The 27,099-nt window shown below is 45.6% G+C and overlaps 1 protein-coding gene across 2 annotated transcripts in view; it reads right to left on the reverse strand.

Annotated features, from left to right (window-relative positions):
- Positions 1-27,099, reverse strand: part of pxdn (peroxidasin) — a 331,411-nt gene that overhangs the window by 111,693 nt on the left and 192,619 nt on the right. The window contains exon 4 of one of the 2 annotated variants that reach the window (XM_072498665.1): positions 24,149-24,220. The exons of the other annotated variant lie outside the window; for it this stretch is intronic. Within the exon in view, the coding sequence (XP_072354766.1) occupies positions 24,149-24,220 (72 nt within the window). The remainder of the gene's footprint in view (positions 1-24,148; positions 24,221-27,099) is intronic. 2 annotated transcript variants of the gene reach the window in all.

Genomic DNA, 27,099 nt, shown 5'->3' on the forward strand with positions numbered 1-27,099 from the left:
CTGTCATCCTTACCTGGCCTGGCCTACACGTGTCTCCAATCCACAGCAATGTGGTTGACTGTTAAAAATGCCCTCATAGAAGGTGGCGCAGTGGTTAGCACTGCTGCCTCACGGCGCCGAGGATCCGGGTTCGATCCCGGCCCCGGGTCACTATGCATGTGGAGTTTGCATATTCCCCCCAAAGATGTGCAGGCTAGGTGGATTGGCCATGCAAAATTACTCCTTAATGAGGAAAATTGGGCACTCTAAAACATTTTTTAAAAAATGCCCTGATGAATGGACAAGAAATGCTGGCCCAGCCAGTGACCCCCACATCCCATGAATGAATTTTTAAAAAATCTCAAAGCCACCCTCCTGATGTGACTACCAAGATGCATGTCTCCCCAAACATTTTAAAACAATGATTCTGAACAATCTTCGGCCATAGAATCAGAAAAGGCATTATGGCCTTTGGCCCATCAAGTCTACGCTGGTTCTCTGGCACTCAGTCCCCTCCCCAGTCTCCTGCTCTATCCCTGTCGCTCTGAATCTTTATTACCTCCAAGTACTCATCCAATTTCCTTTCAAAATTATTCAGTTCATCCATCACCTTTGCAGGCAGTGGGTTCCAGGTCACTACCACTTGCTGAATAAAAAATGTTCCTCCCCTTGCAGCTCTTGGTCAAAACCTTAAATTTGTGCCCCCTAGTCTTTGTAATATCAGCTAATGAGAACATCTTTTCTTTATCTACACCGATCACAATCTTGTACATCTCCATAAACTCTCCCTACAATCTACTTTGCTCCAAGGAGGTCAACGAAGCTTCTGCAAGCTTGTAGCTAAAATTCACTCATCCTTAAAACCATTCAATAAATCCCCTCTGCACCCGCTCAAGGCTCATCACATTCGCCCTAATGTTTGATGACCAGAACTGGATGCTAAACTCTAGTTGAGGCCTAATTGGAGCTTTATATAGGTTCAACCTATGTTCCCAGATTTAGTACTCAATACCTCGATTCATGAAGTTAAAGATCATATGCTGTACTAACTGCTTTCTGTCACTTTATGTGTGGCAACTTTCAAAGAATTATCCACTTGAACGCCCAGATCCCTCTGTCCATGTACATTCTTTAGAACAGTGTTTTTCCGGCGACCCATTTTTAACAACCGGCCGTCCTTTGTGACCCACGCCGGCCGAACTTCGTGATCCACCATTTTCACTTACATAGAACATAGAAAATACAGCACAGAACAGGCCCTTCGGCCCACGATGTTGTGCCAAACCTTTGTCCGAGATTAATCATAGATTATCATTGAATTTACAGTGCAGAAGGAGGCCATTCGGCCCCCTGAGTCTGCACCGGCTCTTGGAAAGAGCACCCCACCCAAACTCAACACTTCCACCCAACACCAAGGGCAATTTTGGACACTAAGGGCAATTTATCATGGCCAATCCACCTAACCCGCACATCTTTGGACTGTGGGAGGAAACTGGAGCACCCGGAGGAAACCCACGCAGACATGGGGAGGACGTGCAGACTCCACACAGACAGTGACCCAAGCCGGAATCGAACGTGGGACCCTGGAGCTGTGAAGCAATTGTGCTATCCACAATGCTACCGTGCTGCCCTTAAAAACAAATAAATCCACACTATATCATTTTACCGTAATCTATGTACCTATCCAATAGCTGCTTGAAGGTCCCTAATGTTTCCGATTCAACTACTTCCCTGTACAGGCAGTGCATTCCATGCCCCCACTACTCTCTGGGTAAAGAACCTACCTCTGATATCCCTCCTATATCTTCCATCTTTCACCTTAAATTTATGTCCCCTTGTAATGGTTTGTTCCACCCGGGGAAAAAGTCTCTGACTGTCTACTCTATCTATTCCCCTGATCATCTTATAAACCTCTATCAAGTCGGCCCTCGTCCTTCTCCGTTCTAATGAGAAAAGGCCTAGCACCCTCAACCTTTGCTCGTAAGACCTACTCTCCATTCCAGGTAACATCCTGGTAAATCTTCTTTGCACCTTTTCCAAAGCTTCCACATCCTTCCTAAAATGAGGTGACCAGAACTGTACACAGTACTCCAAATGTGGCCTTACCAAAGTTTTGTACAGCTGCATCATCACCTCACGGCTCTTAAATTCAATCCCTCTGTTAATGAACGCGAGCACACCATAGGCCTTCTGCACAGCTCTATCCACTTGAGTGGCAACTTTCAAAGATATATGAACATAGACCCCAAGATCTCTCTGCTCCTCCACATTGCCCAAGAACTCCACCGTTAACCCTGTATTCCGCATTCATATTTGTCCTTCCAAAATGGACAACCTCACACTTTTCAGGGTTAAACTCCATCTGCCACTTCTCAGCCCAGCTCTGCATCCTATCTATGTCTCTTTGCAGCCGACAACAGCCCTCCTTACTATCCACAACTCCACCAATCTTCGTATCGTCTGCAAATTTACTGACCCACCCTTCAACTCCCTCATCCAAGTCATCAATGAAAATCACAAACAGCAGAGGACCCAGAACTGATCCCTGCGGTACGCCACTGGTAACTGGGATGCAGGCTGAATATTTGCCATCCACCACCACTCTCTGACTTCTATCGGTTAGCCAGTTCGTTGTCCAACTGGCCAAATTTCCCACTATCCCATGCCTTCTTACTTTCTGCAGAAGCCTACCATGGGGAACCTTATCAAATGCCTTACTAAAATCCATGTACACTACATCCACTGCTTTACCTTCATCCACATGCTTGGTCACCTCCTCAAAGAATTCAATAAGATTTGTAAGGCAAGACCTACCCCTCACAAATCCATGTTGACTATCCCTAATCAAGCAGTGTCTTTCCAGATGCTCAGAAATCCTATCCTTCAGTACCCTTTCCATTACTTTGCCTACCACCGAAGTAAGACTAACTGGCCTGTCATTCCCAGGGTTATCCCTAGTCCCTTTTTTGAACAGGGGCACGACATTCGCCACTCTCCAATCCCCTGGTACCACCCCTGTTGACAGTGAGGACGAAAAGATCATTGCCAACGGCTCTGCAATTTCATCTCTTGCTTCCCATAGAATCCTTGGATATATCCCGTCAGGCCCGGGGGACTTGTCTATCCTCAAGTTTTTCAAAATGCCCAACACATCTTCCTTCCTAACAAGTATTTCCTCGAGCTTACCAGTCTGTTTCACACTGTCCTCCCCAACAATATCGCCCCTCACATTTGTAAATACAGAAGAAAAGTACTCGTTCAAGACCTCTCCTATCTCTTCAGACTCAATACACAATCTCCCGCTACTGTCCTTGATCGGACCTATCCTCGCTCTAGTCATTCTCATATTTCTCACATATGTGTAAAAGGCCTTGGGGTTTTCCTTGATCCTACCCGCCAAAGATTGTTCATGCCCTCTCTTAGCTCTCCTAATCCCTTTCTTCAGTTCCCTCCTGGCTATCTTGTATCCCTCCAATGCCCTGTCTGAACCTTGTTTCCTCAGCCTTACATAAGTCTCCTTTTTCCTCTTAACAAGACATTCAACCTCTCTTGTCAACCATGGTTCCCTCATTCGACCATCTCTTCCCTGCCTGACAGGGACATACTTATCAAGGACACGTAGTACCTGTTCCTTGAACAAGTTCCACATTTCACTTGTGTCCTTCCCTGACAGCCTATGTTCCCAACTTATGCACTTCAATTCTTGTCTGACAACATCGTATTTACCCTTCCCCCAATTGTAAACCTTGCCCTGTTGCATGCACCTATCCCTCTCCATTACTAAAGTGAAAGTCACAGAATTGTGGTCACGATCTCCAAAATGCTCCCCCACTAACACATCTATCACTTGCCCTGGTTCATTACCAAGTACTAAATCCAATATTGCCCCTCCTCTGGTCGGACAATCCACATACTGTGTTAGAAAAGCTTCCTGGACACACTGCACAAACACCACCCCATCCAAACTATTTGATCTAAAGAGTTTCCACTCAATATTTAGGAAGTTAAAGTCACCCATGACTACTACCCTGTGACTTCTGCACCTTTCCAAAATCTGTTTCCCAATCTGTTCCTCCACATCTCTGCTACTATTGGGGGGCCTATAGAAAACTCCTAACAAGGTGACTGCTCCTTTCCTATTTCTGATTTCAACCCATACTACCTCATTAGGGTGATACTCCTCGAACTGCCTTTCTGCAGCTGTTATACTATCTCTAATTAACAATGCCACGCCCCCACCTCTTTTACCACCCTCCCTAATCTTATTGAAACATCTATAACCAGGGACCTCCAAAAACCATTTCTGCCCCTCTTCTATCCAAGTTTCCGTGATGGCCACCACATCGTAGTCCTAAGTACCGATCCATGCCTTAAGATCACCCACCTTATTCCTGATGCTTCTTGCGTTGAAGTATACACACTTCAACCCATCTCCGTGTCCGCAAGTACTCTCCTTTGTCAGTGTTCCCTTCCCCACTGCCTCATTACACGCTTTGGCGTCCTGAATATCGGCTACCTTAGTTGCTGGACTACAAATCCGGTTCCCATTCCCCTGCCAAATTAGTTTAAACCCTCCCGAAGAGTACTAGAAAACCTCCCTCCCAGGATATTGGTGCCCCTCTGGTTCAGATGCAACCCGTCCTGCTTGTACAGGTCCCACCTTCCCCAGAATGCGCTCCAATTATCCAAATACCTGAAGCCCTCCCTCCTACACCATTCCTGCAGCCACGTGTTCAACTGCACTCTCTCCCTATTCCTAGCCTTGCTATCACGTGGCACCGGCAACAAACCAGAGATGACAACTCTGTCTGTCCTGGCTTTTAACTTCCAGCCTAACTCCCTAAACTTGTTTATTACCTCCACACCCCTTTTCCTACCTATGTCGTTGGTACCAATGTGCACCACGACTTCTGGCTGCTCCCCCTCCCCCTTAAGGATCCTGAAGACACGATCCGAGACATCCCTGACCCTGGCACCCGGGAGGCAACATACCTTCCGGGAGTCTCGCTCGCGACCACAGAATCTCCTATCTATTCCCCTAACCATTGAATCTCCTACAACTATTGCTTTTCTATTCTCCCCCCTTCCCTTCTGAGCCCCAGAGCCAGACTCAGTGCCAGAGACCTGGCCGCTAGGGCCTTCCCCCGGTAGGTCATCCCCCCCAACAGCATCCAAAACGGTACACTTGTTTTGAAGGGGAATGGCCACGAGGGATCCCTGCACTGTCTGCCTGTTTGTTTTTTTCCCCCTGACAGTAACCCAGCTATTCTTGTCCTGTACCTTGGGTATGGTTACCTCCCTGTAACTTTTCTCAATCACCCCCTCTGCCTCCCGGATGATCCGAAGTTCACCCATCTTCAGCTCCAGTTCCCTAACACGGTTTTTGAGGAGCTGAAGTTGGGTGCACTTCCCGCAGGTATAGTCAGCGGGGACACCGTATCCCTCACCACCCACATCCTACAGGAGGAGCATGCAACTGGCCTAGCCTCCATCCCCTCTTACCTGACAGAATATTGCTGCCCTGTGGACTAACTAGATCTCCGCCCTCCGACTCTGCTCCCAGTCAGCTACACTTTCTGTAAACTCCTGGCTCTCTTCTCACTCTTTGCGGAAATATCGGAAACAAAATGAAAGGAGCACCTTACTCCCTCCTCACCTAACTCCCTCGGTCACGAAACTCTTACTATAGCACTCAAAATGCACCAAATTCAGCACTCCCTCGGTCTCCAAACTCTTACTATAGCACTCAAAATGCACCAAATTCAGCACTCCCTCGGTCACCAAACTCTTACTATAGCACTCAAAATGCACCAAATTCAGCACTCCCTCGGTCACCAAACTCTTACTACAGCACTCAAAATGCACCAAATTCAGCACTCAGTGCAAATAAAGTCTGCACTGTAGGGGATCACTTTTATACTGTGAATCTAGCCTCTGAAAACTGGCCTAATCCAATTAACTAATTAACAAGCTCCAGCTGCAAGTGCCTACAAGTAGAATTACCTTTAATGCGACAGATGAGCCTGCTTGGATCTCACTTCCTTTGCCATTCAATGCTACATTTCTGTATGCGTTGCTTATCAGAGATCACACCAGCACTGCATTGTCCTGCTGTGGACTCTCCTGCAAAGCTCTCTCCAACAGATCCTGGCCTGTTTGTGTCTCTGGCCCTCTCTTCCTTAATCCAAAAAGATCCAGGGTGGGATTCTCCGACCCTCCCGCCGGGTGGGAGAATCGCTGGGGGTCGGCGTGAATCCCGCCCCCGCCATCGTCCTAATTCTCCCGCCCACCCCAAAATTGCCCCGGCGTGAGACGCACCGCCCGCCTCGGAGAATGGTGGGGTCCGGTGCGACTCAATGGGGCCCGGGGCTGACCGAATTCTCCGGCCTGCGATGGGCCGAAGTCCCACACGTTCTTTGCCAGTCGCGCCGGCGTAAATTAGAGTAGATCCCTTACCAGCTGGACCTGGCGGCGGGGGCGGGCTCCGGGGTTCTTGGGGGTCACGGGGGGGGATCTGGCCCCGGGCAGTGCTTCCACAGTGGCCTGGCCCGCGGTCGGGGCCCACCGATCCGCGGGCGGGCCTGTGCCGTGGGGGCATTCTATTGTTCCTCACCAGAGGCTGTAGTCTTCCGCCTTTCCCGGTGCAAAAGCGAATCCCTCTGTGCATGCGCGGGGATGACACCAGCACGCGCTGGCGCTCCCACGCATGCGGCGACCCGCGCCAGCCGGCGGAGGCCCTTCGGCACCAGTTGGTGTGGCGCCAAGCCCCTTTCCCGCTGGCCGGCGGGGCTTCAACCACTCTGGGGCGGGCCTAGCCCCTGAAGGTGTGGAGGATTCTGCACCTTTGGGGTGGCCCGACGCCGGAGTGGTTCATGCCACTCCATCCCGCCGGGACCCTCTGCCCCGCCGGATAGGGGAGAATCCCGCCCCCAATTTCAGTTCTTCATGCAGTCCTGTTGCTTGCTTGCTGGCAGCTACAAAAACATTTTGCGTCCAAAATACGTGATGTCAGTGTACTGGGCATGTCACTTGCTCGCTGCCACCATTGCTGGTGAGAAGACTGATCACTGAAAAACAAATCTGCTCCTAGAACCGCATGCCGACGTGCTGAGGCGGTGGTCTGCCCAGCTGGGCTCAGAGCCTGCACACTTCTACATCCAGCTGAGGGGGCATGCATGCATGGGACGGTCGGCATTCTTGAAGCCGGTCGCGGTCGACATTTTTAAAAGCCGGATGCGATCGGCATTTTTAAAAGCTGGTCGTGCCGATGTTTTTAAAAGCCGGTCGCAGCCGTTGGACACTTCTTACCACGATTAGGAATACCATGAACAATCACTCCCTGACCATCCTGACACCCACCCATGAACCATGGTCGTGACCCTGAGTTTGAAAACGTAGCTTTAGAATTGTGCCATTTAATCTGTATTGCCTCGCCCTATACCTTCTGTCAAAATACACATCACAGTTACTGTGTTAAATTCCATCTGCCACTTGCCTGCCAATTATCATGGACTATGTGGATCCTGCTGCAGTCAATTTGTATCATCGTCACAGTTTGCCATGCCTCCAAATTAGGTATGATTGGCAAACTTTTGACGTTTTGTTCTGCATTACATTATCCAAGTCATTTGTATACATCGAACAAGCAGTTGTCCTAGCAAAGACCTTTAAGGAACACCTCTGTCTACCACCCTGCAGACTGAAAAAAATACATTTACCATGACTCACTATTCTTAAGGCAATATTTTAATCCACACTGACACTGTCCCTCCTAATTGACGAACCTCAATTTAATTTACCACCGTTTAACCTGGAATTTTGGAACCATCAATTTTTATGTAGAATGAACACAGTCTTTTCTATTTTGGAACAGTTTTACTTTGTGCGAGGCTATTACCAACCACTAGAAAGGAATGGCTATAAGGAAACAAAGTAACAGAGATGGAAAGTTGGTTACAATATTAAAGCAATGGATTTGGCTCCTAGTGCAAATCGGTTAGAAGTGGGTATACCCTGGGGTCAGTGTTGTTCTCAATGAACTTAGGGAATTTGGACTTGGGAATTGGAACAGAATTTTGATATTTGTTTGACAGGATAAAAGTAGATAATTTGGCAGACAGCAAAGAACATTGCATAAGACATTGGGACAAAAGCGACAAGCTATCAGAATGGACAGTCAGGTAGCATTTGCCATTTAATTTAGACAGTATGAAATAATATACTTCAGGTGGAAGAATGAGGGACGGGACAGATACTCAATAGAAAGATAAAGACAAGGTGATCAGAGGCCTGCAGGTTCAAATATAGACCCCAGAAAGTGCAAGGACAGGAAAATAAAACCATAATTCCCAATACAAATCTTCATAAGTAGTATCAAAGAGTAAAATATTAAATAAATAATAACTTATTTAGTGTTAAGCCGGGAATGTCTGACAAGAATTGCAACATACACACAAATGGTAAAAAGAATGGCATTTGGGAGGGTGTGGGTGCCAAGGTTAGGAGAAACTCACGTATAGAAGTTCCAGGGAATAGGTTTTTGCTGTTGGCATGTGAGGGAGAAAGTGGAGGGAGGTATGCGCTGGGAAGTTGGGGTGTGAGGATGTAAACACTTAGGACAGTGGTGGAAGAAATCCAACTGGCCTAACCCTCCCAGTACAGGTTAAGCTTAGAGCCGCCAGGCCTAGGAACAAAGCAGAGATAACAACGGGAAACATAGCTCAGGATTGAACTGGGAGTAGTTAAAGATGAGTGAAGCTTCATCACTTTTCTACTAATGTCCCTTCATCCCCTTTGCAAGAGCTAGCAGCTTACAGATTGGTATAAGAACTACAAGTTGAAATGTTCTGTTTCATCCAAAAGAGAGATGTGACAGCAAAGCCACTTGTTGAAATAAACCACCACTGATTCATGGTAATTACTGTGGAGCACCCTTAACTAGTTTCTACTTGCCACAGCAAGTGGCTACACAGCAACAAATTATCATGGAACATCAGCAAACTCTGCCAGCACAGCAAGCTGCATTGATTGTTATTAACCTCCACTACTAAAGGTGAATCATCTGCCCTTTTTCATAGAATCATAGAATTTACAGTGCAGAAGGAGGCCATTCGGCCCATCGAGTCTGCACCGGCTCTTGGAATGAGCACCCTACCCAAGGTCAACACCTCCACCCTATCCCCATAACCCAGTAACCCCACCCAACACCAAGGGCAATTTTGGACACTATGGGCAATTTAGCATGGCCAATCCACCTAACCCGCACATCTTTGGACTGTGGGAGGAAACCGGAGCACCCGGAGGAAACCCACGCACACACGGGGAGAACATGCAGACTCCGCACAGTGACCCAAACCGGGAATCAAACCTGGGGCCCTGGAACTGTGAAGCAATTGAGCTATCCACAATGCTACCGTGCTGCCCTAGTTAGTCTGTATCTATTACAAAACAGCTATTGCTTCCTTCAGCAGCACCTTCCAAACTTGTGACTGCTACCACCTAGAAGGAGGACAAGAGGTTCATGGGTGCACCGCCACCTACAAGTTCCCAACCAAGCTACGCACCATCCAGACTTGGAACTATGTCGCTGTTCCTTCACTGGCACTGGGTCAAACTCTGGAACTTACACCACATTGGCTGTAGTGGTTCAAGAACAGGGCTCACGACCAACTTCTCAAGGACAATTAGGAATGGGTATAAAAAATGCTGGCCTAGCCAGCAATGGCCATCCACATCCATGAATAAATAAAAAAGGGTCCCATTCATGGAATCCTTTTCAATAGATTTAAATCCCCCAAGTACTTAATTCCTTATCAAACAATTATTTGGAAACAAAACATCACAAAAACAGCAAATCTTTTAAGAATTTGTTAGGGCTGTCAATCAAACTGTGAACTTGACAATACACCAACCACTGCTGTGATAATGGAAATCAGTCTTGCATTAATAATGCTATGATAGCATGATAGCACTAAAAAAACAATTGAAGCAATTTTCCCCCCCCACTCTGGCACACAGTTTTTCTTTCAGTTTTTAAAGGGTAGATCATTTAAATAACTTAAAAGTTGACAGTTCTACAGATGGTAGCGTCTGTCAAGTGCATTTATAACCTCTCTCAAGATTTGTAACCCCCAACCTGCAGAAAAGGTACCTTGCTACAGAGAAAATGGTTTTTTTCTGAAGTTCAAATGGCCCAGCTGAGTTTAGGTTCCCCACCTGTAGGAGCCCCCCCCCTCCTTTTGTGCGAATGGGATATATCGGAAATTGGGATGGGGATTCCAGATCCTGGTCCCACCCTCCGTTTTAAAGGTTGTCAATAGTCTCCACAACTTTGCAAAGATCTGGCCCCACATCACTAAATCAATACAGTATAATAGACATTTCCCCAGAACTTCATCAAGAAAAGATGCAAATAACAAAATAAATTGCAGCATATAAAGTACCAGATTGCTTACAGAACCACCAGATTTAACCCATTAGATAAGCCTTCTGATTTTTGGAAATTACTGGATTAAACTGATTCAATCATCTAACAAAAAAATGGACAAAAATTTTCATGTCACTAAAGGGCAGTTCTGTTTGGCATGCTGCCACTTTCTCCTTTGACTCAGGAAGTTCTTTATTTCTGGCCATAGCATGAGCCTCCTCTGAAACCTGTATCAGGTGACTGAAGTTCCATAGGGAAGAAGACTCTGAGGATGTAGCTCATGAAACGTGTGTCATGTTTTTGGCATGACACTTTATGAAGGCAGCTGTACGCAGTTTTTTCAAGTTTTTCAAACATTGGCTCGTTCTAAAGTTGTTCCACTGATTAAACCCTAACTTGTCTTATCATGAACAAGTTGTGTTAGATTTTTGATTTGATCAAGTAGAGATCTTCTCGCACCCAATATGATCCAAAATCAAGAAAATAAAATGCTCCTCCAAATCAGAAGACTCGTCAAGAATGTGGTTGTTTAACGACTCAAAAAGGTTCTGAAACTCTCTTGCAAAACGGCTTCCTTCTGGCAATGACAGTAAGAGAATGGATTGACATCATCTCGGTAACATCCCAACTGTCCCAATTTCCAATTCATTCTGCATCCAAGAACTGTGTTCGAAGCCAACATTAAATATTAACTGTCCAAATGCTTAAACAACTGACTGAACTTTATTGATAGTCAACTGTTAAGCTCTGAGAAAACATGCGTTACATATTATGAACACTTATGTCTGAAAGATTAATCTCTCAATCAAAATGCCCAAGTGCTTTAATGTTCCCTAAATTCTAACCTTATTGGGCGAAATTCTCCCCCAACGGCGCGATGACCGCCGACTGGCGCCCAAATCGGCGCCAATCAGACGGTAAATACCAGCTTTGATTTACGCCGGTGGGACAGGCAATTTCTGGGCGGGACTTCGGCCCATCCGGGCCGGAGAATTGAGCGGGGGGTCCCACCAACCGGCGCGGCCCGATTCCCGCCCCCGCCCAATCTCCGGTACCGGAGACTTCGGCGGGGGCGGGATTCACGGCGGCCAACGGCCATTCTCCGACCCGGCGGGGGGTCGGAGAATGACACCCATTATCTACACTTCTCTACCCTACATATTTACTTAACCAAGGACATTTTGAATTATTTGCCAGCTATTTTTAAATTTCAAATAAGCATTTTAGTTAGACTTGACACTCATTTATAAATGATGAATGAATTGAGCTAGTTGTAATATATTAGTAACAATTGAGTAATAATGAAGAGGCTGTTTCTTAAAATTGAGGATAGGATAACGATTGAAGAACATTGTGCATACAGTACTGCTAACCGTGATGGTTCTATCTGTAGTGATCTGTACATCTGTACATACATCTGCACATACATCAGGGACTGCAGCACAGATGTGACAGCCACAGCATCACTAGAGGGAGCATCAGAGACGGGTATAAAGGGTCGAGCCCAAGGCAGGATCCACCTCTTTTAGAAGCACAGAGCTAGTGAGCAGCAGCACACAGGGATAGCTCAGCATAGGCAGTTTACCTTAGTTTCACTGGTGATACCTCTTGACTGTTTTACATCTAGTTGAGTTCTGGAAGCAGAACAAACCCTTTGAATAAAGTGTTTGTGTTAACTGTAAGTCTACAGTCGTTATTCAGAATTAGAGAATAACATATAGTACCAGGAGTGGTTTCAGCAAGCCAGCTAGACACCAGCAAGAGAAGAGAACTTAGACCAGACATTCAACCAAGGAAGGCCTCGCAGCATTCGGACCCTTCAGATACCAATCGGCACGATGGACCCAATCCAACCTCCACGTCTGCTCAAGACCACTGGTATTATGCATTCCAATTGGAAACATTTTATCCAACAGTTTAAAATATATCTAGAAGCTAAGGATCTAACCTCAGCGTCTGATGCCAGGAAGATAGCCTTGCTCTTATCCCTGGCAGGTCCACAGGCATTAGAAATATATAATTCCTTTACCTACCTGGAAGGGGAGGACAAGGGCAAGCTGGAAATAATCATAAAAAAATTTGAAACCCATTGTCATCTGAAGTCAATGAGATATTAGAAAGATTCAAGTTCACCAGGCTTTTACCAAAACCGGGAAAATCTTTCAGCAGTTTTGTAACTGATTTAAAATTACTAGCTCAATCCTGCAACTTTGAAAACCTCCGTGACTCCCTCATCAGAGACCAGATAGTCAATGGTATATCTGATGAAGGACTTAGAAAATCCTTATTAAAATGTAAAGACCCAACCCTACAACCAGCCATGCAAAGATGCTCTACTTATGAAAAATGTAAAGAAGAATATGAGGAGTTTACTTACCGGGACCAAGGCCTTCACCATGAGGTCGAGCCCGTCAAAATGGTGGCCCAGGCTTCCAGAAGGCGTTACTTGAACGGCAATCCCGCGCGCGCGAACCTGGATGCAGGCCACACGCATGCGTAGTTCTCCCGAAGATTTGACACGGAAGAAAGGCCTACTGCGCATGCTCAAGCGTGGAGGGACAGCGTCATGAAGTGTCCCAGCTGCGGACACGCCCACTTAAAAGGGCAACGTCCAGCTTCTGGAAAACAATGTTTAAAGTGTGGCAAATGCAACCACTTTGCCTCACAGTGCAGAGCTGCACTGCAAATGAAGACAAGAGAGAAACACATGAACTTCAACGTAAATAACATAGACTCAACGGAGCACAAAAAAAACAATGATCAGTATTCCTCGGATGAGGACAACCTCGCTTGCGACAACTCGTTTGTCATGGACACGATTGAGACAATTGAGGAACATGGCGCAACAATCGCCACGCCTCACCCAGTCAACAGCATTGATTCAAGCAGTAAGTGACTTTCCATTAGTCTTCAAGCTTGACACTGGGGCCTCAGCTAACCTCCTCACAAGTAAGGATCCCCATTCGATTCCAGGAGACCATGAAATAATACCCGCTGCATGTCGGCTGAAGGACTACAATGGCAATCAGATTGCCTCAAAGGGATCGTGCCATCTCCGGGTGGACAACAAGACGATACGCAAGCAGCTACGATTCGAGATTGTAGACAAAAATAAATCATCACTGTTAGGTACTCAGGCCTGCAAAGACTTGCGGCTGGTGCAACGCATTTACATGCACACCCAGGGATCCATCAAGCCTGGAAGCTAAAATCCACAGCATGCTACAAGAATACCCCGATGTATTTAAAGGCATGGGCACCCTGCCCTACCAATACAAAATCATGCTGAAGACAGACGCCAAACCCGTCATTCAGCCGCCCAGGAGGGTCCCAACTCCACTGCGGGAGAAGTTGAAAGCAGAACTCAACAGACTGCAGTCACAAGGTGTAATATCGCGAGTCACACAGCTGACTGACTGGGTTAGCTCCATTGTCGGTGTTAAGAAACCTTCTGGAAATCTTCGCATATGCATAGACCCGAAGGACCTGAACCAGAACATTCGCCGGGAACAGTACCCCATCCCCAAGCGTGAAGAGATCACATCTGAGATGGCGAATGCTCGTATCTTCACCAAACTCGACACCTCGCAGGGATTTTGGCAGACACGACTCGATGACTGGAGCGGGTTACTGTGTACGTTCAACACGCCATTTGGACGTTTCTGCTTCAATCGCATGCCATTTGGCATTATCTCTGCGTCAGAGATCTTCCACGGGATAATGGAGCAAATAACCGAGGGCATTGAGGGTGTCAGAGTCTATGTGGTCCACCACTGAAGAACACCTCTGTCGTCTGAAGAAAGTGCTTCAGAGGATTCATAAATACGGTTTGAAACTGAACCAGGCAAAATGCACATTTGCGAAGGAGTCTGTAACCTTTTTGGGTGAAACCATATCATCTCAGGGTGTCAGCCCTGATGAGGCAAAAATCGCTGCAATATAGACCATGAAGACGCCACACGACAAGAAGGCGGTGCTACGATTTCTGGGCTTCGTCAACTTCCTCGGCAGGTTCATCCCAAACCTGTCCGCACGGACAGTAGCTTTACACAATCTCCTACAAAAGACCACTGCGTTTGAGTGGACACAACGTCACCAAAATGAATAGGTGGATCTCAAACAGCAACCAGCGAGGGCACCAACCCTTGCTTTCTTTGACGCAACCAGACCACCAAGATCGCCAGACGCCAGCCGGGACGGGATTGGTGCCGTTCTCCTCCAACAGGCCGACCAGTCTGACTGGGTCCCGGCCGCATACACGTCCAGGGCCATGATCGCAACTGAGTGCAGATATGCACAAATCGAAAAAGAATGTCTCGGACTCCTCACTGGGATTCTGAAGTTCCATGACTGTGTACGGCCTGCCCACGTTCATAGTGGAAACCGTCCACAGACCGTTGGTCCATATCATAGACAAGGATCTAAATGACATGACACCTCGTCTGCAGCGCATCATGATGATGCTGCGAAGGTATGATTTCACCCTAGTATACACTCCAGGAAGAGATCTTGCCATTGGCGATGCACTGTCCCGATCAATTGGCACTGACAACGCACCATCAGCCCCTATCAGAGACGTTGAGGCCCACTGTTATGCATGGAGAATTTGCCTGCTTCGGATGAGAAGCTTTGCCTAATCTGACAGGAGACGCAGAAAGACGCAACCTTACGTGGGATGCTGCACCTACTCCAGCACGGTTAGAACATAGAGCATAGAAAATACAGCACAGAACAGGCCCTTCGGCCCACGATGTTGTGCCGAACCTTTGTCCTAGATTAATCATAGATTATCATTGAATTTACAGTGCAGAAGGAGGCCATTCGGCCCTTTGAGTCTGCACCGGCTATTGGAAAGAGCACCCTACCCAAACTCAACACCTCCACCCAACACCAAGGGCAATTTTGGACATTAAGGGCAATTTATCATTGGCCAATTCACCTAACCTGCACATCTTTGGACTGTGGGAGGAAACTGGAGCACCCGGAGGAAACCCACGCAGACACGGGGAGGACGTGCAGACTCCGCACAGACAGTGACCCAAGCCGGAATCGAACCTGGGACCCTGGAGCTGTGAAGCAATTGTGCTATCCACAATGCTACCGTGCTGCCCTTAAGAACAAATAAATCTACACTATATCATTTTACCGTAATCCATGTACCTATCCAATAGCTGCTTGAAAGTCCCTAATGTTTCCGACTCAACTACTTCCACAGGCAGTGCATTCCATGCCCCCACTACTCTCTGGGTAAAGAACCTACCTCTGATATCCCTCCTATATCTTCCACCTTTCACCTTAAATTTATGTCCCCTTGTAATGGTTTGTTCCACCCGGGGAAAAAGTCTCCGACTGTCTACTCTATCTATTCCCCTGATCATCTTATAAACCTCTATCAAGTCGCCCCTCATCCTTCTCCGTTCTAATGAGAAAAGGCCTAGCACCCTCAACCTTTCCTCGTAAGACCTACTCTCCATTCCAGGTAACATCCTGGTAAATGTTCTTTGCACCTTTTCCAAAGCTTCCACATCCTTCCTAAAATGAGGCGACCAGAACTGTACACAGTACTCCAAATGTGGCCTTACCAAAGTTTTGTACAGCTGCATCATCACCTCACGGCTCTTAAATTCAATCCCTCTGTTAATGAACGCGAGCACACCATAGGCCTTCTTCACAGCTCTATCCACTTGAGTGGCAACTTTCAAAAGATGTATGAACATAGACCCCAAGATCTCTCTGCTCCTCCACATTGCCAAGAACTCTACCGTTAACCCTGTATTCCGCATTCATATTTGTCCTTCCAAAATGGACAACCTCACACTTTTCAGGGTTAAACTCCATCTGCCACTTCTCAGCCCAGCTCTGCATCCTATCTATGTCTCTTTGCAGCCAACAACAGCCCTCCTTACTATCCACAACTCCACCAATCTTCGTATCGTCTGCAAATTTACTGACCCACCCTTCAACTCCCTCATCCAAGTCATTAATGAAAATCACAAACAGCAGAGGACCCAGAACTGATCCCTGCGGTACGCCACTGGTAACTGGGATCCAGGCTGAATATTTGCCATCCACCACCACTCTCTGACTTCTATCAGTTAGCCAGTTTGTTATCCAACTGGCCAAATTTCCCACTTCCCATGTCTCCTTACTTTCTGCATGAGCCTACCATGGGAAACCTTATCAAATGCCTTACTAAAATCCATGTACACTACATCCACTGCTTTACCTTCATCCACATGCTTGGTCACCTCCTCAAAGAATTCAATAAGACTTGTAAGGCAAGACCTACCCCTCACAAATCCGTGCTGACTATCCCTAATCAAGCAGTGCCTTTCCAGATGCTCAGAAATCCTATCCTTCAGTACCCTTTCCATTACTTTGCCTACCACCGAAGTAAGACTAACTGGCCTGTAATTCCCAGGGTTATCCCTAGTCCCTTTTTTGAACAGGGGCACGACATTCGCCACTCTCCAATCCCCTGGTACCACCCCTGTTGACAGTGAAGACGAAAAGATCATTGCCAACGGCTCTGCAATTTCATCTCTTGCTTCCCATAGAATCCTTGGATATATCCCGTCAGGCCCGGGGGACTTGTCTATCCTCAAATTTTTCAAAATGCCCAACACATCTTCCTTCCTAACAAGTATTTCCTCGAGCTTACCAATCTGTTTCACACTGTCCTCTCCAACAATATCGCCCCTCTCATTTGTAAATACAGAAGAAAAGTACTCGTTCAAGACCTCTCCTATCTCTTCAGACTCAATACACAATCTCCCGCTACTGTCCTTGATCGGACCTACCCTCGCTCTAGTCATTCTCATATTTCTCACATATGTGTAAAAGGCCTTGGGGTTTTCCTTGATCCTACACGCCAAAGATTGTTCATGCCCTCTCTTAGCTCTCCTAATCCCTTTCTTCAGTTCCCTCCTGGCTATCTTGTATCCCTCCAATGCCCTGTCTGAACCTTGTTTCCTCAGCCTTACATAAGTCTCCTTTTTCCTCTTAACAAGACATTCAACCTCTCTTGTCAACCATGGTTCCCTCACTCGACCATCTCTTCCCTGCCTGACAGGGACATACATATCAAGGACACGTAGCACCTGTTCCTTGAACAAGTTCCACATTTCACTTGTGTCCTTCCCTGCCAGCCTATGTTCCCAACTTATGCACTTCAATTCTTGTCTGACAACATCGTATTTACCCTTCCCCCAATTGTAAACCTTGCCCTGTTGCACGTACCTATCCCTCTCCATTACTAAAGTGAAAGTCACAGAATTGTGGTCACTATCTCCAAAATGCTCCCCCACTAACAAATCTATCACTTGCCCTGGTTCATTACCAAGTACTAAATCCAATATTGCCCCTCCTCTGGTCGGATTATCTACATACTGTGTTAGAAAAGCTTCCTGGACACACTGCACAAACACCACCCCATCCAAACTATTTGATCTAAAGAGTTTCCACTCAATATTTAGGAAGTTAAAGTCACCCATGACTACTACCCTGTGACTTCTGCACCTTTCCAAAATCTGTTTCCCAATCTGTTCCTCCACATCTCTGCTACTATTGGGGGGCCTATAGAAAACTCCTAACAAGGTGACTGCTCCTTTCCTATTTCTGATTTCAACCCATACTACCTCATTAGGGTGATACTCCTCGAACTGCCTTTCTGCAGCTGTTATACGATCTCTAATTAACAATGCCACGCCCCCACCTCTTTTACCACCCACCCTAATCTTATTGAAACATCTATAACCAGGGACCTCCAACAACCATTTCTGCCCCTCTTCTATCCAAGTTTCCGTGATGGCCACCACATCGTAGTCCCGAGTACCGATCCATGCCTTAAGTTCACCCACCTTATTCCTGATGCTTCTTGCGTTGAAGTATACACACTTCAACCCATCTCCGTGCCTGCAAGTACTCTACTTTGTCAGTGTTCCCTTCCCCACTGCCTCATTACACGCTTTGGCGTCCTGAATATCGGCTACCTTGGTTGCTGGACTACAAATCCGGTTCCCATTCCCCTGCCAAATTAGTTTAAACCCTCCCGAAGAGTACTAGAAAACCTCCCTCCCAGGATATTGGTGCCCCTCTGGTTCAGATGCAACCCGTCCTGCTTGTACAGGTCCCACCTTCCCCAGAATGCGCTCCAATTATCCAAATACCTGAAGCCCTCCCTCCTACACCATTCCTGCAGCCACGTGTTCAACTGCACTCTCTCCCTATTCCTAGCCTCGCTATCACGTGGCACCGGCAACAAACCAGAGATGACAACTCTGTCTGTCCTGGCTTTTAACTTCCAGCCTAACTCCCTAAACTTGTTTATTACCTCCACACCCCTTTTCCTACCTATGTCGTTGGTACAAATGTGCACGACGACTTCTGGCTGCTCCCCCTCCCCCTTAAGGATCCTGAAGACACGATCCGAGACATCCCTGACCCTGGCACCCAGGAGGCAACATACCTTCCGGGAGTCTCGCTCGCAACCACAGAATCTCCTATCTATTCCCCTAACCATTGAATCTCCTACAACTATTGCTTTTCTATTCTCCCCCCTTCCCTTCTGAGCCCCAGAGCCAGACTCAGTGCCAGAGACCTGGCCGCTAGGGCCTTCCCCGGTAGGTCATCCCCCCCAACAGCATCCAAAACGGTATACTTGTTTTGAAGGGGAACGGCCACGAGGGATCCCTGCACTGTCTGCCTGTTTGTTTTTTTCCCCCTGACGGTAACCCAGCTATTCTTGTCCTGTACGTTGGGTGTGGTTACCTCCCTGTAACTCTTCTCAATCACCCCCTCTGCCTCCCGGATGATCCGAAGTTCATCCATCCTCAGCTCCAGTTCCCTAACACGGTCTTTGGGGAGCTGAAGTTGGGTGCACTTCCCGCAGGTATAGTCAGCGGGGACACCGGTGGCATCCCTCACCACCCACATCCTACAGGAGGAGCATGCAACTGGCCTAGCCTCCATCCCCTCTTACCTGACAGAATATAGCTGCCCTGTGGACTAACTAGATCTCCGCCCTCTGACTCTGCTCCCTGTCAGCTACACTTTCTGTAAACTCCTGGCTCTCTTCTCACTCTTTGCTGAAATGTCGGAAACAAAATGAAAGGAGCACCTTACTCCCTCCTCACCTAACTCCCTCGGTCAGCAAACTCTTACTGTAGCACTCAAAATGCACCAAATTCAGCACTCCCTCGGTCAGCAAACTCTTACTGTAGCACTCAAAATGCACCAAATTCAGCACTCAGTGCAAACAAAGTCTGCACTGTAGGGGATCACTTTTATACTGTGAATCTAGCCTCTGAAAACTGGCCTAATCCAATGAACTAATTAACAAGCTCCAGCTGCAAGTGCCTACAAGTAGAAGCCTGTTTAATTCACCTTCTTCTAAACCAAACAGCAACTTTTAAGTTAATTAACTAAATAAAAGAAAGATTAAACTTTAGATAAAATGAAGCCTTATACTCCCTTGGTCAGCAAACACTTACTATAGCACTCAAAATGCACCAAATTCAGCACTCAGTGAATGAATTAGACGAGGGGACAATGTCCACAATTTCGGAATGTCAAGTCAGAACTGATTGAAGTTGACGGCATGCTGTTATGCAATGCGCAGATTGTGATTCCGGCCACACTCCCCGCCGAAATGCTACGCAAGATTCATGAAGGCCACCTAGGAATTGAGAAATGCAAAAGGCGAGCACGACAGGCTGTGTACTGACCCGGCATGAATCAAGACATAACAGACATGGTCATGACACGTGACAACTGTCAAAGACATCAACCCGCACAGTGTAAAGAACCACTGCAGCAACACAAACTCACAATGGCACCGTGGACAAAAGTGGGCATTGACCTATTTCATGCCACCGGGCGTGATTACGTCTTGATCATGGACTATTACTCAAACTATCCGGAAGTACTGAAACTCCATGATCTCACGTCTTCATCTATCATCGAGGCGTGCCAGGAGACATTCGCGCGACATGGAATCCCACGTGTGGTGATGTCAGATAATGGTCCCTGCTTCGCGAGCTGGGAATGGAAAGAGTTCTCAGACCGCTACAGCTTTCGGCATGTAACATCCAGTCTGCGCTACCCACAGTCAAATGGGAAAGTGGAAAAGGGTGTCCACATTGTTGAACAATTTATTAGGCAACAGATTCACACTCGGACATCAACCTAGCGCTGTTATCCTACCGAGCAACCCCATTGAGCTCAGGACTGTCGCCAGTGCAGATGCTCTTCGGCAGGGACATCCGGACAACCCCCCCCGGCGATTCAATTTAGAGACTCCGATAACGCTCTGATACTCGACAAAATGCAGATACCATGGTCCAAACAAAAACAATACTACGATCTACATGTGATCCCACTCAAGCCACTGAACATGGGCGACATCGTCAGGATCAGGGACCCAGAAGGCGGATGGTCTGAGCCAACCACGGTGATCAGGCAGGAGGCACCGCGGTCCTACATTGTCAAGTCGGCGGCGGGAGTACTCTTTCGCCGTAACCGCCGGGATCTGTTAATGCTTCGGCCTACAACGCCGGTGTTTCCCACACTGGACTTGACCACGTCCATTAGTCCACACGACGTTCCTCGCCACACAATGCCAGACAGTACTCTTGATGACATCAAACCATCATCCCCACCACCACCTTTAAGATGCTCCAGCAGACAAATATGAACATTTCTCACGATGGACTCATAACACTGTTAATTGTTTCTGTATTACTTTATCATTTTCACAGTGTGCAGCTTTGCTTATTCTCACGACTTGTTTATGTACAGTTTTCTTGAGGCCAGTCTAGAAAACATATCAAGTCAAAAGTGGGGAGGGGGGATGTAGTGATCTGTACATCTGTACATACATCTGCACATACACCAGGGACTGCAGCACAGATGTGATCACAGATCATTAGAGGGAGCATCGGAGACGGGTATAAAGGGTCGAGCCCAAGGCAGGATCCGCCTCTTTTAGAAGCACAGAGCTAGTGAGCAGCAGCACACAGGGATAGCTTAGCATAGGCAGTTTACCTTAGTTTCACTGGTGATACCTCTTGACTGTTTTACATCTAGTTGAGCTCTGGAAGCAGAACAAACACTTTGAATAAAGTGTTTGTGTTAACTGTACGTCTACAGTCGTTATTCAGAATTAGAGAATAACATACTATCTGTATCCATGCTTCCTACTTCTTGTTCTTGCTTGATTTGAAGCCAAATACTGCACTAATTATGCATTTTCTAACAAACCCTGACAAAATCAAAATTGTAATGTATTTGCAATCATTGTGAAACTGCTCGTGCCAAACTACTGAGGGAGGCAAACATAGCAGTTACATCAGGTGTATGGCAGTCGGTGATGCCCCTGAACTACCTTCCCAACTCAAGATGCCAAGGGGTGCACATCTAAATAGCACAGACACAGCATGCACATCCCATGTGGAAGCTCCTATGCCTGATGCAGTTTGGGGAGGTTTTTCCTTTTAGGGTAAAAAGGTAACTTTTGAAAAGTTGCCATTCGTTCAAGGGTCCAAGTTCCTTCATTTCAGGGAGGTCCAGATGCCTCACCTCTCTGGGTAGACATGATTTGATACCTGCACCATTTCCTACTGAGGCCAGGAAAACAGGAGTGCTCAGCAGGTCACGTTAGGGGACCACAGCGTTTCTGCCCCAGAGAAGATCCCTTGAAAATTGAGAGTGAACGCCATAACCCCATTTATCCTGATCCCACTCCATTTATTATTCCTTCGGTTGCACTCCTACCAGAGTTCAATAGGAATATGCTGAAAGATCCATAGATTTAGAAGCTTGCAGTGTGATGGTGTATTTATCTTTCACCATGTGTTAAGGCTGCTGTCATTTTGTTTAACTTGCTGGATGGTACACAGCGTGCCAACAACAACAATGAAGTGATTACACAAGTTCAAGATCACGTGTGCCCAACTACTTCCAAGTTAAGTTCATACCTTGGACCCGTGGCGAGAGATTTTCCCTGCTGTCAGAGAGCGTCTAGACGGGGCAGCCATGCAAAAAAAAAACAGCAGGTCCATTTAAAACTCAGTGTGCTTTTGGCCAGAACAAAATAATAACTATTTACATCTCCTGCCTGTGGCAATTTGCCTCCAGCTGGCAAAGAGGAAAACACATCTGAGGTTTTTCTTCACACCACAGCAAGAACACGATTATTATGCAATGCTGTCACCAAATTAGACTGCATGAAGCAGCACCTTTCTGATAGAGATACAGTACGCATTTCAGCATCATCGTCACGATTACTCAGTAATTGCGGTAATGTAGAATGTAGCCAAAGTTTTACAATAATGACCCCCATTCAGCTGAGATACATCAGAATTTAGCGATAATGAACACTAAGGAGCAGGCAGTAGGTCTAAACTGAAGTTGCAATTAACTTCAGATCAAAAGTCAGCCCTGTGAAAGGGACACACGTTATTTATCATTTATGCGTGTTTATACATGCTGGGCTTTTTTAATGCCCCCTTTTGTAGAGGAGGCTGGTGTTAAAAGTAATCTAGATTCATCTGGTGCATTGAGATGTAAAATGAGCAAATAATTATTCTTTCCCACTGTCTTTGTGAGATCAGTTATGCCAGCTTTAATGTACACCAAAGTCTCCAGCAACGAATACTAATATCCTTCTGCACACTATTCTCGCTCTTTATGGTTCACAACAAATACTAAAATTATTGTAAGTGCATCTTTTATACAATGACTCTAAGGTGTGAAAGCATACCTGATATTTGTGGCACTAGGTAGTTAGAATAGATATATGCAGGTATCCTCAATCAAAGCCAAGAATGATCACAAATAAACAATAAGCAAACAGCTTAATTGGAACTTTGTAAATGCTTGAGAAAAACTTCAAGTTGAAGTTTTAAAATATATTACTTGATATAATATATATTTAATATAATATGCATTAAAATAGTATTTTATGCAAAGGAGTAAACAGAAGAAACATGATGAATCAAAGTATATGTCACTTAACTAACTGTTATAAGGTGATTTTAATAAAAACAAAATAGTTAATTTCAAATTGACTTGTTTCTAGTATAATGCAGCAATACAAAAGTTACAGACGAAAGAACCCAGAAAAATGGTATGATGTGTTAGTTGCTTGAAAAATTTAACTTCTTGGTAAGTTATAGAAATAATTTAAACAAAATCCCCAAATTTTAGCATTATAAATGCAGATCATATAATAAAGGATTGCAAGTTGAGTGCGTGCAACATTACACATATATTAAATTTTATATGCAAAAATCCAAGTACTTGGTTGAGATGCTAACTAAACTTTTAGCATGCTTGCTTTCTAGAAACTGATTTATATTCTGCTGGCTCCTCCACTTTAATGCAGAATAAAGTCCAGAGTCAACTGAAGATCCCAAATTTCTGATGGATGCTCAGTATATGAACATTTCAAAGTATTCTTTACTCATTAGCATACATTTATCAAAATAAAATCGATAACACAAGGACTATGCTGCTGAACATACTCATAAGTACTAGATGCCCAAATCTGACAACACCAAAGCCTAAACCTATCTTATCCACTTTCAGTGGTGTTGTACAAATGTGCCATGCAACGCATGCAATTGCTGTCAATACAACTGGCTGAAGAAACTTCGCTGGTAAACTGAAAAAAGCCAAGCATAAGATACTGGAAAGATAAAGACAATAAAATGGCAATGGAACACGAATAGCAAAGGCACTTACAGTTGTTCTAGAGAGACAAGTCCCTTAAATGCTTGCCTGTCAAGTGATTGGATTTCATTCTTGTACAAATAGCTGAAACAAGAAATAATCAGTAGTATTAGTGACTGGCCACCTACAGCACTAAACAGGCATTTTGGCCATCTGATCAGATGTTGTCTGTTGGTGTGTATGTAAAGATAAATGTTTTTAACAGCCATTTAAACAGGTGCTGACATTTATACAGAAACACTAACCTCTAAAGGAAATTCAATTCAGTTTAGACAGTGGCCATCTAATCTGATGTTAATGGACCACTGAGACAAAAAGAAAAAACTGCAAATTCTGATATCTTAAAATAAATACATAAAATCCAGGAAAAACGCAGGCCAGTCAGCATCTGTGATGAAAAGCATAAATATTAGAACTGGAGTAGGCCATACAGACCATCCTGCCTGTTCTGCCATTCAATACCATGGCTAAGCTTCTACATCAATCTAATATTCCTGTCCTATCACATGATTTTTATAGTGCCCAAAAATACATGAATCCGAGCCTTGAAAATGCTCATCAGCTGGGCATCCAGAAATTCACAACCCTCGTGAAGAAATTTCTCTTCATCTCAATTCTAAATGATCAAACCCTTATCCTGAGATTCCCCTAGTACCAGACTCTCCATCCAGGGAAAATATTCTGAATCTACCCTGTCAAGCACTCAAAAATGTTATGCATTTCAGTGAGATGGCCTCTCACTTTTCTAAACTCCAGAATATATGGGCTAATTTCCCACCATCTTGACAGCCCTCTCAACCCAGGAATCATCGAGTGAATACTTGCTGCCCCCATCCTCCTAAGTATATGCTTCCTCAGGTAAAGTGACCAAAACTGACCACAGTGCACCAGATATAGACCTATCAAAGCCTTGCACAATTTCAGCAATATTTCCTTATTCTTACATGCCAACTTTATTCTTACACGCCAATTTCCTTTCAATAAAGGCCAGCAGAATATTGTGGCTTTTCTAATTGCTTGTTGTATTGGCAAGTTAACTTTGCGCTTTTCGCTTAGTGTATAACACTCAAATCCCTCTGAATACAAACATTTTTTAGGCCCTAACATTAAAAAGACGAGTTAAAATAATTCAGGTGTGCACCAGTGGATATTTCGAGCATTTTATGTTTTAATTTCAGATCAATGAATTAATGAATTTTTTTAAAGAGTGTTTTTAGCTTAATCTGACAGCATGACTATACTGAATCTTTGACCAAGACATGCCTGTCAGGTTTACAGCATCTAACATAAAAAGGATGCTCGAAGTGCATTACACAGCAGTTACTAGAGCAGGCCGTACCATTTTTATTATACTTTTGTAAACACCAGCAAAGCAGAAAGGGGGAAAAATCACTTTGGTTCAGTATGGCTTATTGTGGCAATTATCTAGGCCACATCATACAACTGATATAATAAAGTGAAACAGGGAAATACAATATCAGAAATGAAAAAAAATTAGGGCCGTATAGGCTGGATTTTCACCAAGACGGGTTAACTTGGGAGCCCTTTAAAAATGGCGGGTGGGTCCTGATTCCAGAAATCGCATTCCCAATCCTGATCAATGCAATTTTCAGGAGTGCCTTCCTGTCAGAAGCCAATATTTGGCATTCCCAACCATGCCAGCTCAATCGGAGATAGGTGTCTCATACTCTTCCGCAATTTTCATGGAGTTTGGCCAGGTTTTTAAAAGAGTCATGGTTCACGGCCGCTTAAGAGTCATGAACCCTAGTCTGCATGAGGGGATCTTTTAAAAGTTACGTTCAAAAGTTCCCCTTGTGAACTCTATGCCATGCCCTTGCATCTCCATGCCCATTGACCCATTGCACACTTTCTACAGTCAATGATCACCAGTGTAAAGTGGTAAGTATATTGAAGTTTTGAATAAATGTAATCCTTTGATCATTTTCCCCCAAGCTTGAAAAAAGTATGAAGTACAAGCTAATGAAAGTGTCAATCATCCAGGCCCTTTGAAGTTTCAAAAATCACGAACATTTGAAACCACTTTCTCACATCAACAAAAATTGTGAAATTGGTCACCGAGATCAGAGAAGCTTGAGCTTTCTATCAAACAATGTTTTTCTTGAGGAGCAGGTGTTCTTTATTCAAATAGATGTTTTGACTTTCATCCAAGCAGTGGTTTATTGCATTCGCATTTAGAGTGAAAGAGTGAGGGCTAAAGGACCTTTGCATTTTTTTAAACCACTGGGACATGGCACAAAGGCGTGCCTTTTAAATAGCCCACTTCCACACCCAGCAGTCAGTGGCTGCTTTTACATTTTCTTCCGGGTTGGCTGTCCTGACTTCAGTTTGCACACAGCCCCAAGTACTGAAGATCTCGCCTTGGTGGGCACTTTTCCCTGAGGCAGGTGGGCCGAACCTGGAATCTTCCTCCCTCCCCCTACCCACCTTGAGAATGAAAATCTAGGCCCATATTCTGTGTAGAACATCAAAATAAAGGTTGGGAGAGGGGATAGGGTCTTCATTCGGATTATCAGATCAGGATGTAGGCATCACTGGTTAGGCCCAAACCTAATTGCCCTGGAGACGGTGGTGGTGAGGTGACTTCTTGAATTGCTGCAATCTCTGTACTGTAGGTACACCCACATTGCTGTTAATGAGTGAGTTCCAGAATTTTGATCCAGCAACAGTGAAGGAACGATGCTATATTTCCAAGTCAGGATGGTAAGTGACTTGGAGGGGAACTTCCAGTTGGTGGTGTTCCTGTGTCCTTCAGCTGCCCTTGTCCTACTAGGAACTAACTGTCATGGGTTTGGAAGGTACTGTCTAAGAAGCCTTGGTGAGTTCCTGCAGTGCATCTTGTAGGTGGCACACACTGCTGTCACTGTTCATTGATAGTGGAGAGATGGAGGGAGTGAATGCTTGTGAAAGGGGTTCCAGGCAAGCAGGCTGATTTGGCCTGGATT

Source organism: Scyliorhinus torazame, chromosome 4 (genome assembly GCF_047496885.1).
Source record: "Scyliorhinus torazame isolate Kashiwa2021f chromosome 4, sScyTor2.1, whole genome shotgun sequence".
Lineage (NCBI taxonomy): Eukaryota > Metazoa > Chordata > Chondrichthyes > Carcharhiniformes > Scyliorhinidae > Scyliorhinus > Scyliorhinus torazame.